The following is a 13,554-nucleotide window of genomic DNA, read 5'->3' as shown; positions in this document are numbered from 1 at the left end:
TTTTTAAAACTCTCAAGATCTGTTATAGCATTTACTGCAGGGTTTTCATGTGAGTGTAAGGTAATTGGAGTTGGATCAATAAAAATCAGATTGTCTGGATTAATAAAACCATAATTTTTTCACCTTTGTTATTTCTTTTTGATGAAGAGCTGGTCCTGGGTCTTCTACCCAAAACTACAGAAATACTTGAGTTTGAGGTATATAATAGTCATCTGGAGTTGAAAACAGAGTAAAATATATTGTGACCTAAAATCTGTGAACCCAGCCTATTGGGATGAATCCCATCAACTTTGTAAAAAGAATGGCGGTTCCAGAAATTGTTAAAATTGTCAATAAAAGTCAAGTCTTTGCAGAGGCAGGTTTTTTGGAGCCAGGTGTGAAGGTTTAAAATGCAGCTAAAATGTTCTGAGCCTCTTCCCAGTGACCGAATTGGTCCAGAGATCCAGAGAAAAACAGATTTACCACAGTCTTGTACAGAAGAAAGCAGGCTTGTGAAGTCCTTTTTCAGCAGTTCTGTGTTCTGATTTCTGATATTGTTACATCCCACGTGTATTACTATCTTCTTCACTGAGTTGTATTTCTTCAGAAGACTGGGGAGCTGCTGTGTAATGTCAGAGACCTTTGCACCAGAGAGAGTGAACTACGGCTGTATGGTGCTTAACGTTTCTGATGATTGAGTCACCTACTATGAGCATGGATGGAGGAGGGTAGCGGGTCGGTCAAGGCTGAAGCGGGGGTGGATGATGGGTTCGTGGCTCAGTAACCAGCGGTGGCGGGAAACGAGGGGCCAGCGTGGCAGAATTCCGGTGCGGGGAGCGGCGGTCCGGCTGTCTGTGTGGGAGCTGTGACGGAGCTTGGCAGGCAGGTCGTGTGAAGGTGGAGATGGCCTGGGGAGGTAGGCAGTGGTTTGGCTGTCCCGCCGTGTCCAGCTGACAGGTGGAGTGGTGGGCCCGCTGCACAGTGGGGTTCCCAGATGGAGCAGGGGTGAAGTTTATGGCTGGAGAGCTCACTTGGATGTTCTGTACTGACGATTGTTCGTCAGCAAAAGTGACGTCTTCCAGCTCCTCCAACACAGAGAATCTGTGAACCTTTCGTGGAATTGGGTGGCAGGCGGAGCGCCTACCACCATGCAAACCCCCACCTGGAATGGACCATGGCTCAGTTTGGAGCGGCATGGAGCAGCACAGCTCCCTGGCCTTGGGTTTAGCTCCTAGCCGAGGACAGTGATCCTCGTCCTGGACAGCCGTAGCAGCCGCTCGAGGAAGACTGCCGTCTAGCCCAGTGCTGATCACCTGCGTTGTAGCCAGCAAGGAGTCGAGGAGATTCTCATCGTCTTTAATCTGGTAGAGCTCAGAGATTCTTCCTTTGAGTTCACTAATCTTCTGGCTCAGCTGTGCACAGCCATCACATCCAGCTGGAGAGCTGAGGGGAGGCATGGCCCAAAAACAACTCGTAGATTAAAATAAAATAAAATAAAACAAGCAATCCGTAGTCTGTAGTTTAGGGTAGTCAGTGCAGGGGCTCAGACGGATAAAAATGTGGCAGTTAAAACAAGGCTTAAAAAGGTAAAAAAAAAAAGGCTGGATTGCCCAGTTGGGCTAAAAAAGGCTAAAAGCTAGGCTAAAAACAAAACAGCTTAGCAGCGGTGCCTGACGCTCTGATGCTCTGTGCTGAAGGTAGGTGTGTTCAGGAGGATGTTCATGAATATCCGCTTCTGCCAATTATTATTAAATTTAGAGGAGAAAAGCATAAAGTAAGGATGGTGGTTAGTCCTCGCCTTACCGATTCTCATACTCTTGGAGTCAACTGGCCACAGGGGTTTAGTTAGTGAACTGACAGAGGGTCCTGTGTGTGCAACGTGTGGCCCTCAGGCAAGACACGCTGGCAGGTCCACCCTGGCATGAGCCAGAGCAAAGGATGCAGAAGGGTGGGTCTGTGGCTGGCGAAGCCAATCCTGAGAGGGAGTAAATTGAGTACCCTTGAGTACCCTTGACTCCAGTATCCTGCGAAAAGACGGCTTTCTCCAGTCTGTTTGTTTTAAACCAATTTGTCACACTCCTGTTCTGGTTGTTTGGAGCACTGGCTAGCTTTCAATACTGATGGTCCAGATTCTCTGCCCTCACTGCACAAACGCTGCTGCCTACTTGGAAGTCATTATATAGTAATGACTCATGGCCAAACTGAAAAAGTGTGCTATTGGACAGGTGGAAGTATGGTGTCTGAGCTTCCACTGGGATCAAGGACAATGTCGCAAATTTGACAAGACTGCTGCGATTGTGACCTGTCTGTGACCCGTGACCAAAACTGAGGTGAGACAGCTCCTGGGGCTGGCTGGCTATTATCAGAGATTTGTACCTTACTATTCCAATGTCACCAGCCCACTGACTGATCTCAACAAACAGGAAGCACCTGATCTAGTCCAATGGATGGAACAGTGCCAAAAAACTTTCATCCAAATTAAAGTAGTTGTCTGTGGAGACCCATTGTGGCATTCATCTGACTTTGCTCTCCCATTTGGTGTTGCAGACAGACATGCCAAACACAGGGCTGGAGACCGTTTTGTTCCGGGTTTTGGGTGGTGAGGCCCAATTAGTGTTGCATATTAGTCAAGAATTGCAAAGGAGTGCTTAGCCATCAAATGGGCAGTCATAATACTCTGTTACTACCAATTGGGGTGCCCTTTCACCCTCTGTTCGAACCATCTCCAACAGCTCCATCACATGAAGGATGCCAATGAACGAATTAACTTTTGGTATATGGCATTTCCAGCCAGTTAAATTTGAGGTGATCCACAAGCTGGGCATTCAGGTGGTTATACCCAATTTTATCTATCACTGGAGGGTGGGAGCTGGTAGCTGGCTGGATGAGTGCCCAGCCTGAGTTGAATGGTGGGGGTATGTGACAGGCAGGTAAGCACAGTCTAGCGTTACCTACAAGACTGAAATATAGTCACAGTGAGCCAGCAGATAATTTGGTCATGTATCTTACCTATTTGTGATGCTGTTAGTACTACCTGCTACTTATATGCCTTGCAGTAACATGGTGGAAACCAAGAGAAACAGACTGCACAACAGCAGAGCCAGCCCAAGAGCCTTCCAAGAAACTTGTTGTTTTCTTAGGTTATTGGTTTAGACAATATTTTAATGATGGCTGAAAAGCCAAAATAAATCAGAAACCACAGCTCCCATGTCCTCCCTCTTCCTTAAAACCAAGGGTTGTTTACCATGTTGTCATGTTAAAATAAGCATTGGGGTCCCTGAAAAAGATGTGGTCTATAAGGCTCTGAAATGTGTTCTACATTAATGATACTTTCACAGATGTGCAGGTTACCCACTGATACCCCCAATGGCATAACAGACCCTGGCTATTGATCTTTACACTGGTAACAATCAGAATGGCCCTTTTCTTCTTTGGCCCAGAAAACATGATGCCTATTATTTCCATACACAAGTACATCAGTCCATTTCAGATGAGTTTGAGTCCAGAGAAGTTGGCAGCATTTTGGACGTTGTTGACATATGACCAATGTGCACTGTACAGTCTTAACTTGCATTTGTGGAAGCAGGAATGGATGGTGTTTACTAGCGCTTTGTCAACGTATTTCTGAACCCATGTGTGATATCCATCACTGAATAATGCCTTTTTTCAATGCTCTGCCGTCTGAAGGATCGAAGATCACAGGTATCCAGTTTTGGTTTTCAGCCTTTTCCTTTATGCACAGAAATTGAAGTGAGAGACAGGAATATTTGCTTTTCCTATTTGCTTTTTGTTCGGGATGGACTAACGAAGAAGAATAGGGTATGCAGTAAACCCCACGCATGAAGTTACTCAACAGTAACCGTTTTAGCTTCAGCACGAACACATGTTGAAACCTTTAGCGCATTCTCTAAGTCACTGTTACTCTTCCTCTTTCTGCAGCAATATCATGTTCATATTTTCGTGTTAGCAGTTCTGTATCATATTGTGCCATCTTTTCTCTTTGCTGTCAGCAGTACTGTTCTGATCTACAAACAGAAACTTAGAAACGCATTGCTGTTATCTTCATAGTCACGTTTGTTTAGAATGCCTTTGCTTTATATACAACCCCATTTCCAAAAAAGTTGGGACGCTGTGCAAAATGTAAATAAAAATAAAATGCAATGATGTGCAAATCTTTTAAACCCTGTATTTCACTGAAAATAGCACAAAGACAACAAATCAAATGTTGAAACTGAGAAATTTTATTATTTTTTTGAAAAATATATGCCCATTTTGAATTTGATGCCAACAACACATTTCAAAAAAAGTTGGGATGGGTCATGTTTACCACTGTGTTTATTCACCTCTTCCTTTAACAACCCTCTGTAAGGGTTTGGGAACTGCGGAGGAGCAATTGCTGTAGTTTTGAAAGTGAAATGTTTTCCATTCTTGTTTGACACAGAATTTCAGCTGCTCAACAGTTCGGGGACTCCTTTGTCATATTTTTCATTTCATAATGTGCCAAATGTTTTCAATGGGTCTCAGGTTTGGACTGCAGGCAGACCAGTTTAACTCTTTTAAAACGAAGCAATGCTGTTGTAATACACGCAGAATGTTCTTTGGCATTGTGTTGCTGAAATAAGCCTTCCCTGAAATTACGCCATCTGGATGGCAGCATATGTTGCCAAAACATGTATATATTGTTCAGCATTAATTGTGCCTTCACAGATGTACAAGTCACTCATGCCATGTGCACTAATGCACCCCTATACCATCATAAATACTGGCCTTTGAACTGTGCACTGATAAGAAGCTAAGTGGTCTTTAGCCTGGAGGATTCAGTGTCCATAATTTCCAAAAAGAATCTCAAATGGCTGTAAATCCAGTCTCAAATAAAAGTAAGCAGCACCTAATCAATCAAATAACTCATCAGTACGTGGCATTGGATGAGTATCAAATTTAGACACCGCGTTGACTCTTCCAAAGTCAACAAAGAACCTTACAGTCCCGTCTGGCTTGGAAACAAGCACCGCAGTGCTGCTTCAGTCACTATGTTATCAACGCGTTGGCATCTTTCATATGATGGAACCATTGGAGCAGGACATGGTCCAGGGTGAAAGCGTGCCCGAATGGTGATAATGGAGCATGAGGACCACCCATTTGATGGCTAGGCACTCCTTTTCAATGGTGCTGTCTCTCTCATTGACAGCTTTTAACTAATGTACAGCACCGGTCCGCCCTCACCATGCACCACCTGGGACAAAACTGCCCCCTCTCCCCCAGAGGGACAGCAAAGTCATGCCAGGCCCCCACAGAGAGCTGCTTTGGGTAAAGCTGGTTGGTACTGCTCCATGTACTAGACGGATCAGGTGTTCTCTTTTCAGCAAGATCAGTCAGCAGGCTGGTCACATCGGAATAGTAAGGTACAAACCTGCGATAATAGCCAGCCAGCCCCAGTATCGCCTTGGGTCTTGGACAGTTTGCAGTCGCTGCAGTCTTGTCAATTTTGGGACGCAATTTTACACTGTTAACAATCAGGATGGCCCTTTTCTTCTTCGGCCCAGAGAAAACAAAGTCTATTATTTCCTTAAACAATGTGAAAGGTTGACTCATCAGACCACAATACACATTTCCATTGTGCATCAGTCCATTTCACATAAGCTCGAGTCGAGAGAAGTTGGCAGCGTTTTGGACCTTGTTGAGATCACCTTTAGATCCCATTAGGAAACCATTAAATGCATTTAGAAGCAGCCACTGGTCACCTGTTAAACCAGTAGGGTCCTTTACATGGTGATATCAACCCATTAAAAATCCAAAACACAATACAAAACCCTCAGGAACCAACAGAAACACTTAATGGTTTCTATGTTTTATCAGAAGGGATATGACTTCCACTGTGCATGGTACAGTCTTAACTTGCATTTGTATGAGTAGCAATAGACGGTGTTTATTGATAAAGGTTTGTCAACATATCCCCGAGCCCATGTGTGATATCCAACACAGAAGAAAGTTGTGCCGGAGGGTTTGAAGATCACTGGCATTCAGTTGTGGTTTTTAAGGTCTGTCAATACGTCTCCGTGCTGACTGAGGGAGAAAAGTGAGAGATCATTTCAGAATGAGGGAAGTGAGAGATAGGAATATTTGTTTTTACTGATATTGAGGATGGACTGATGGAGAACAGGAGGATGTACAGTAAACCCCACGCATTAGCAACAGTAACCGTTTTCGCCTCATCATGATTGCATGTCGAAACTTTCCGAACGTTGTCAAAGTCACTGTTACTCTTCCTCTTTTTGCACCTTTCTCATGTTCATGCTTTCCTTTACTGGTTAATTCAGTGCTATACTTTATTGTACAAACTTTTCTCTTTGGTTTCAGCAGTATTTTTCTGATCCACAAACAGATTCTTATAGAAATGCTGGCTGTTATCCGCATCGTCACACATTTGTTTTAGAAAGATGTTTTATATGCAATAAGCTTCTGTGGATGTTTATATCTGACGTTAATCTGTTATTCTCATTTTTATTGTACAAACCCAATTCCAAAAAAGCTGGGACAGTATGTGAAATGCAAATAAAAACAGAGAGCAGTGATTAATAAATTCTGTTAGTCCTGTATTAAACTGAAAACATGAACTATTGTTTTTTGTAAATATAAGCTTATGCCAAATTTGAAGCTAGCAACACATTCATAAAATGTTCAGGCAGCAGCATGTTTACCACTGTTTGACATCACTTTTACTTTTAACAACACTTAATAATCCTTGTTGACTGACGACGGCAATTGATCCAGTATTGAAAGCAGAATTTTTTTGCCACTCTTCTGGTATAAAAGTCTTCATCTGCGCAACCGTACAGGGCTTTCATTGTCATATTAGCATTTTAGTGGGAAACAGTTCAGGCCTGCAGATAGGCCAGTCTAGCTGCTGCACTAGCATAGACATGTTGTTTTAGCATGTACTGAATGTGGCTTAGTGTTATGTTAAAATAAGCATGGGGTCCCTGAAAAGACACGGTCTATAAGGCTGCTTATGTTGCTCTGAAATCCATTCTGCATTGTGTACTTTCACAGATGTGCAGGTTGCCCACCAATACCCCACCATACCATGACAGACCCTGGCTTTTGAACGTTACACCGGCAACAATCAGGGTGGCCTTTTTCTTCTTTGACCCAGAGAACATGATGTCCATTTCCATAAACAGAAAACTCTGAAAAGTTGACTCATCAGATCACAATACATGTTTCCCCTGTGCATCAGTCCATTTTAGATGCGCTTGAGCCCAGAGAATTCGGCAGCGGTTGGGACGTTGTTGCCATATGATTTCCGCTGTGCACAGTACAGTCCTATTTAGCATTTGGATAAAGGCAGCAGATCCAGGGGTCCATGGACGCAGGGAATTATAGTAAACTGAGACTGGTGCTGTCGTCCCGCCGCTCACACGCGATCACTCAGGTTTGTGGACGGTGGAGCGGAGGGATGCCAAATTGTTTCAGGGTGCTCCCGTGTCTGTGTGCCCTTTTGGTTCGCTCCTTTTAGTTAAGCTGTTATAGTCAGATCTGCTGGAGTCGTTAGCCACACTCTGGAAATGTTTTACATACTACTATACATACACCCATACAGAACTAAACTAACTCCATTTCCCTACCTTTCTTCCGAGAAAACGACTGCCCACCTGTCCGGCCGGACACTGCTGGATGATTGTTTGTAGAGCTCTCCAGCTACCCGCTTCAGACCAGTTACCCACAACCCAGTCACCGCCACCTGCCTTGGACTGGCTGCCCACTCTACACTGAAGTCTCCTAACTATTACTACCTCCTAACTATTACTACTACTACTACTACTACTACTACTACTACTACTATTAATATTAGTAGAATAATAATTTTGTACGTAGTTTGACCAGAGGAGGATGGGTCCCCCCATGTGAGCCTTGGTTCCTCCCAAGGTTTCTTCCTCAGCTCTGAGGGAGTTTTTCCTTGCCACTGTCGCCCCTGGCTTGCTCACCTGGAGGATTTACATTTCATGTTGAAACTTTGTTCTAAACGGATTTCTGTGAAGCTGCTTTGTGACAACATCAGTTGTAAAAAGTGCTATACAAATAAATTTGATTTGATTTGATTTGATTTGTGGAAGCAGCAACGGACGGTGTTTACTGACAACGGTTTGTCAACGTATTCCCAAGCCCATGTGTGATATCCATCACAGAAGTATGGCTTTAAGCTATGCAGTCTGGAAGTTTGAAAATCAGGGATTCAGTTGAACAACATTATTTTTACTTGTGGGATTTATTTCTGATGCATTTCTGGCAAAATGGTGAGCTCGACCCATCTCCGCTCACAAAGAACTCGGCTTTTCCTGGATGCCCCTTTTATATTCAAGCATGATGGCATCACCTATTTGGGATGCGTTTTGAAGATTTCACAGTGTTCCAAGTCTTAAATTTCCTTAAAGGTTCTTTCCTGTTTCAACATGATTGTGCCCCTCTGCCTTAAGTGAGGTCCACAGAGTCATGGTATGACAAGGCTGGTGTGGAGGTACTCCAGGAAACTCAAGGCATGTCCAACAAGCTCATATAGATGGTCAGGTGTCCACATACTTTTGCTCGTGTTGTATGTTCTCTGAGCTTGCCTGAGTACAAATCTGAAGAATTTTTTTTCAAATCTCCCAAACCATATGGTTTAAATCACTACATTAAATTTGACAAATTCGATTATGAACAGAAGTACACAAATTACATAGAATCAAATGGGTACTGTTAGATCTTCACCCAAGAAATAAGTATACAAATTGTATCACTACAGATCAATTAGGACAGGTTTTGTAGTATTATTTCATATTATACTAAATGTAGTTGTCGATCAGGAATGGGTTAACTGCCATTTAATCATATAGCTACATTATCACTTTAGAGTTTAAGAGATAATAAAATTAAAAACTGAAATGGGACTCTTATAATACCAACTTTTAACCATACTCTACATGCATGTCAACGTTTAGCCCACAACAATAATGAAAAAGAGAGTATTATTATTTAGACTTATGTCAGCGTGCAAGTGCACCTTCTGTGTGACTGTTGCTTTGTTTGCATTACATTGCATTATTTAAAAGGTGTGTTAAGAAACATGAACAATGAAAGTCGAGTGGCAATTATCCGATGATGATTTCTCAACACAGAACTTCCTATGTCGACATTTTGCACCCTTATCAGAGAAAAAAACAGCTTTGTGTGTGTGTGTGTGTGTGTGTGTGTGTGTGTGTGTGTGTGTGTGCGCGTGTATCAGAGAGAGAGTTTATAAATGATGTTGCTGAAGCTGGTGGTCACTCATTGATTGACCATGATCCTGTTGGTGTTGCTACTCACTGCCACTGTAAGTACTGAGGTTTGCAATGTAAGTACAAGACTTTGCAATGTATAATATAAGCATTGTATAATATATATATAAAATGCTTATATTATACATTGCAAAGTCTTGGTTATAACACTTAATATTCTGTTTTAGGTTAAAACTGCAGTGTATGATTTTATAATCTTATTGAATTTTAAATAGAAATTGTGCTGTTTGATACCTCAAACACTGAAAACAGTAATATATAGAATTTTTCCCCATGAATAAAATATGTCAGCAAAATGTTTTTGGTTTTCTTGCTTTTGGTAATGTTTTACTCTTATGGAAATTATGTATACATTTGAATCAAGTCAATATTTTTAATTAACTCCTTAAAATCGCAGGCTTATTACACTCTTAATTACATACTTAATAAGGCTTATTATTCAGTAACTACAGGGACTTCAATGCAAACTGGCTGAGCTATTCTCAGGTTATAGCAGTGTGTAAAATAACTTAAGGGCTCCCGGGGGCCCTGGCCATTTACGGGGTTAACAAGTATATCACTGTGGGAACAAAATGCTGTATCTTCATTTGCTTCCATTGACATTGTGTCAAAATTCCATGATGAATAGACCAGTAGAAATGCTCCAAGAGATGAAAGGTTCTGTTCTGACAGTGATGATATGCCAAATTTGAAATTTACCACATTTGGTTTAAAATCTTTAGCAATATTCTAGTAAAATAATTATATCCTCCTTGTTCCTTATTGATTTTGTGTTTGTGTGTGTTTACAGCAGGCAGGCCACGCTCAGAGGGTTCAGGGTGAGGAGAAAGACGGCTCATGTGTGTGTGAGGTGAACAGCGCCATCTGGGCTTTTCCTACCGCTAAATATGAGGCAGTCTCAGACCTGCTAGAGGGCTGTAAAGCCTCACTGCAAGAACTCCAAACAAAGGTAATTCACACTGTGTGTAATCTAAGCACAGGTAATTCACACTGTATGAACACAGATAATGCACACTGTACTAACTGCAAACACAGGTAATACACACTGGATAAACTCCCAACGCAAATAAAACACAATACATAAGCCCTAAACAAGGGTAATTCACACTGCAAAAAACTTGAAACACAGGTAATTCACACAGCACAAACTCCCAACCCAGGTAATTCACACTGCATAAATCCCAAACACAGGTCATACACACTGCATACAATCTAAACACAAGCAATTCATGCTGCGTAAATCTAATAAACTCCATTTTGGCCAAAATGTATGTATGACTACGCTCACCAACAACAGAACCTTAGGCGACATCACACTTACTACAGCCAAATTAAATCTCGCTCTGAAGCAAATTTAAAACATCACTGCTGTAATAAATGCTGGATGGTGTTTACTCTTACTGGCAGGTGACGATGACCAATAAAGAGCTGCCTAAGATGCAGGTCACACTGGAGAACGTGACGGCACGTCTACAGCGCTTCAAGTACCTGGACACACAGGGCCTGTACAATGCTCTGCACCTGCGCCAGCTCAGCGATGAGCTCCAGGACCTTCATAAGATGATCAGCCAGGCAGACAAGGACAGGCCCACCGCTGAAACTCAGAAACTACGTACAGAGGTACAGACACGTTCCTGCATTTCACACCACACACAGGAACAGCAGGAGTGGATGTGGTGGTTAGGGATGTGCACAGGTGCTCGAGTACTCGCTTCACCGCTCAAGGTGCCAGTATTCAAATACTGAAATCACCATTTGGGTATTTGCTATATCTCATCACACCTGTGTCTTATGTGTACACACACAATGGACTTTGGAGGTCATTTATGTGCATTATGTTAACTGTGGGAGATACATAATTACATCCACTGTAAATTTGTGCTTCAGTTGCAGAAGATTCAGAAGGATGTGGAGAAGATGTACACAGACAATACCTTCAACTTAGAGGCAGTGAAGGAGAAGCTGCGCTTCCTTAATAACCGTGTGCAGACCTGCAGGACCATTCCTGCAGACTTCACGAGTAAAGGTACTCATGTTTTCCTCTTCATCTGAGAGAAGTTATTATTCACTGGAATCCACAGTCTCACTATTGGGTGTTAATTGAAAAACAAAACAAAACAAAAAAAAACATTAAGATATAGTCGCTATGGGGACCTAGGAGGGTTAAAAGAATTGGTCTCTTTTAAAATGCTAGGATAACAAAATGAGAGTGGCACAAAACTTTTGGCATAAAACAGGTGAGCGGAGAGTATTTTCTAATGAGTCTACACTAGTACTTGCTTCAGCTTGCAAGGCTAAGACTCCCTGGGTCCACCTTGGGCACCTGTGCAGTATCAGTCAAAGTTTAGGAAGTACCTACCCTGGAAGAACGAGACCAAGTGGTTTCCAGAAGTCACAGTAAACTGTCCTAAGATGTGATCTCGGTCTTTCAGGTTCCTGTTCTCATCGTATCATGAGCAACATCAGCTCCCCGCTGATCACCAATCTGAGTCCGTTTGGCAAGTCCTACCCCTCGGGTGCCTGGGGCCGTGACACCAGCGCCGGCAGTGAGGAAAGGTATTGGGTCCAGCCTTTGGTCTACAGCCACAAGTCTGGCTACCAAATCCGCTACTACCCGTCTTTTGAGGACTTCATGGCCGGCAGAAATCACCGTGACGAGTATGTTGCATCCTCCTACACTCACAATGACGCGATTCAGGGCCCAGGTACCATAATGTACGATGGTGTTGTGTACTATCAGTGCTACACTGCGGCTGAGCTATGCAGCTACAACCTGCAGACCAAAAAGAACCAGCGCTTGAAACTGCCTGAAGCCGGAGTCAACAACAAGTTCCCATATTGCTACTACGAATGCCGCGACTGGACCGACATCGACCTAGCGGCCGACAGCGAGGGCCTGTGGGTGATGTATGCCACAGACAGCAACTACGGTAACATGGTTCTGAGCCGAGTGAACAGGGCAGGCTTCAACGTGACGCAGACCTGGAAGACCAGGCTGTTCAAACGCTCAGTCACCAACGCCTTCATGGTGTGCGGGGTGCTGTACGCCACACGCTACGTCGACCAATACAAAGAGGAGGTGTTCTACGCCTTCGACACGTCTACGGGGCTGGAGGACAACACGCTGTCCCTGCCGCTGGAGAAGGTTTCAGCCGGCATTGCCAACCTCCACTACAACCCCACCGACATGAAGCTCTACATGTACAATGACGGCTACCTGCTGTCTTTCCAAGCTTTCTTCTGAGGAGAGAAGATGATATGTAATGATGCAGGATATCACAGTTCAGACAGACTTCACTGCTAAAAATGTAAAGTACTGTGCAAAAGTCAGAGACCCTTCATTTATTTAATTTTCAGTCAAAATAGCCATAAAGTTAATTATATATATGGAGGAAATTCGATATGAGAAGGCCGACTTCAATAATTAAGAGGAAAGTCAAAGAAAATAATTTCTTAAAATTCAAAAAAAGATAAGGAAAAAGGGGACTGCTGGTAGACACCAAAACTGCCCCCATCAGATAAACAGCACTTAAAGCTTTCAACTTTGAGAGAGAGGAGAAAATCAAGCTGCTTCAGATCTGAAAACATCCACAGGTGTTTCTGTCCATCCTTCCACTGTAATAAGATGACTCAGCGCTGTGGGTCTGAAAGGATGTGTAGCTGTCAAGAAGAACCTCACTGAGAAAAGGAGACGGACACATCAAACAAAGAAGGTGCTGGTGTTCTCAGGACAATGGACTGACCCCGCCCCAACCCCCCCGCCCCACACACACCCCCAGGGTCCACTATTTACCTTTATTAAAGCTTCCAATCTTTTCAGGTGGACAAAACAAATACTGAAAAAAAAAAATATTATATTGAGTTTGTGGCAGTTTCTGTGTAAGTTTCAGATAAATATGTTTTCTGTTTGTTTTTCTGAGTTTTAAAATTAATAACTTGTACTTATGGCTGTTTTGTCCAACAAACGATGGGTGGTCTCTGACTTTTGCACAGAAATGTTATATTTTTTCAGTGGAAAAGAAAATCAACAACTTTTGTGTCTGGATTAAAAAAAATAATAAACCATAAAAAAACATTACAGGTTTGTTTAATTTTTAGAAGTTATGAGCTAGACTGTCCCAAGATTGTGTAACTTAATGCTTTTAGTGGTAAAATAGAATGAGGTTTCTACATTTTGTAGTTTATATTTCGTTTTCACAGTTCAAAAAGTACAATGATGTAACTCTGCTTTAAAGCAGCACATTCACATGATGCATCTCTG

At 42.7% G+C, this 13,554-nt stretch overlaps 1 protein-coding gene across 1 annotated transcript; it reads left to right on the top strand.

Annotated features, from left to right (window-relative positions):
* Positions 1–9,238: 9,238 nt before the first annotated feature.
* Positions 9,239–12,834, top strand: LOC118806363 (olfactomedin-4-like). The gene is made up of 5 exons (XM_036567776.1): positions 9,239–9,328; positions 10,084–10,242; positions 10,701–10,913; positions 11,181–11,319; positions 11,726–12,834. The coding sequence occupies exons 1-5, from the start codon at positions 9,296–9,298 to the stop codon at positions 12,535–12,537; spliced, it is 1,356 nt and encodes a 451-aa protein (XP_036423669.1). The 5' UTR covers positions 9,239–9,295; the 3' UTR covers positions 12,538–12,834.
* Positions 12,835–13,554: the final 720 nt, after the last annotated feature.

This window comes from Colossoma macropomum, unplaced genomic scaffold, assembly GCF_904425465.1.
Source record: "Colossoma macropomum unplaced genomic scaffold, Colossoma_macropomum, whole genome shotgun sequence".
NCBI classification, from domain to species: Eukaryota; Metazoa; Chordata; class Actinopteri; order Characiformes; family Serrasalmidae; genus Colossoma; species Colossoma macropomum.
Note: the sequence above shows the minus strand (reverse complement) of the source record. Positions and strands in the feature narration are given on the sequence as shown.

Excerpts from the sequence above, each read along its gene's own strand:
- LOC118806363 (XM_036567776.1), top strand. The coding sequence starts at position 9,296 with ATGATCCTGTTGGTGTTGCTACTCACTGCCACT. Across the intron at positions 9,329-10,083 it reads TGTTGCTACTCACTGCCACT|CAGGCAGGCCACGCTCAGAG; the intron begins GTAAGTACTGAG and ends GTGTGTTTACAG. Across the intron at positions 10,914-11,180 it reads CTCAGAAACTACGTACAGAG|TTGCAGAAGATTCAGAAGGA; the intron begins GTACAGACACGT and ends TTTGTGCTTCAG.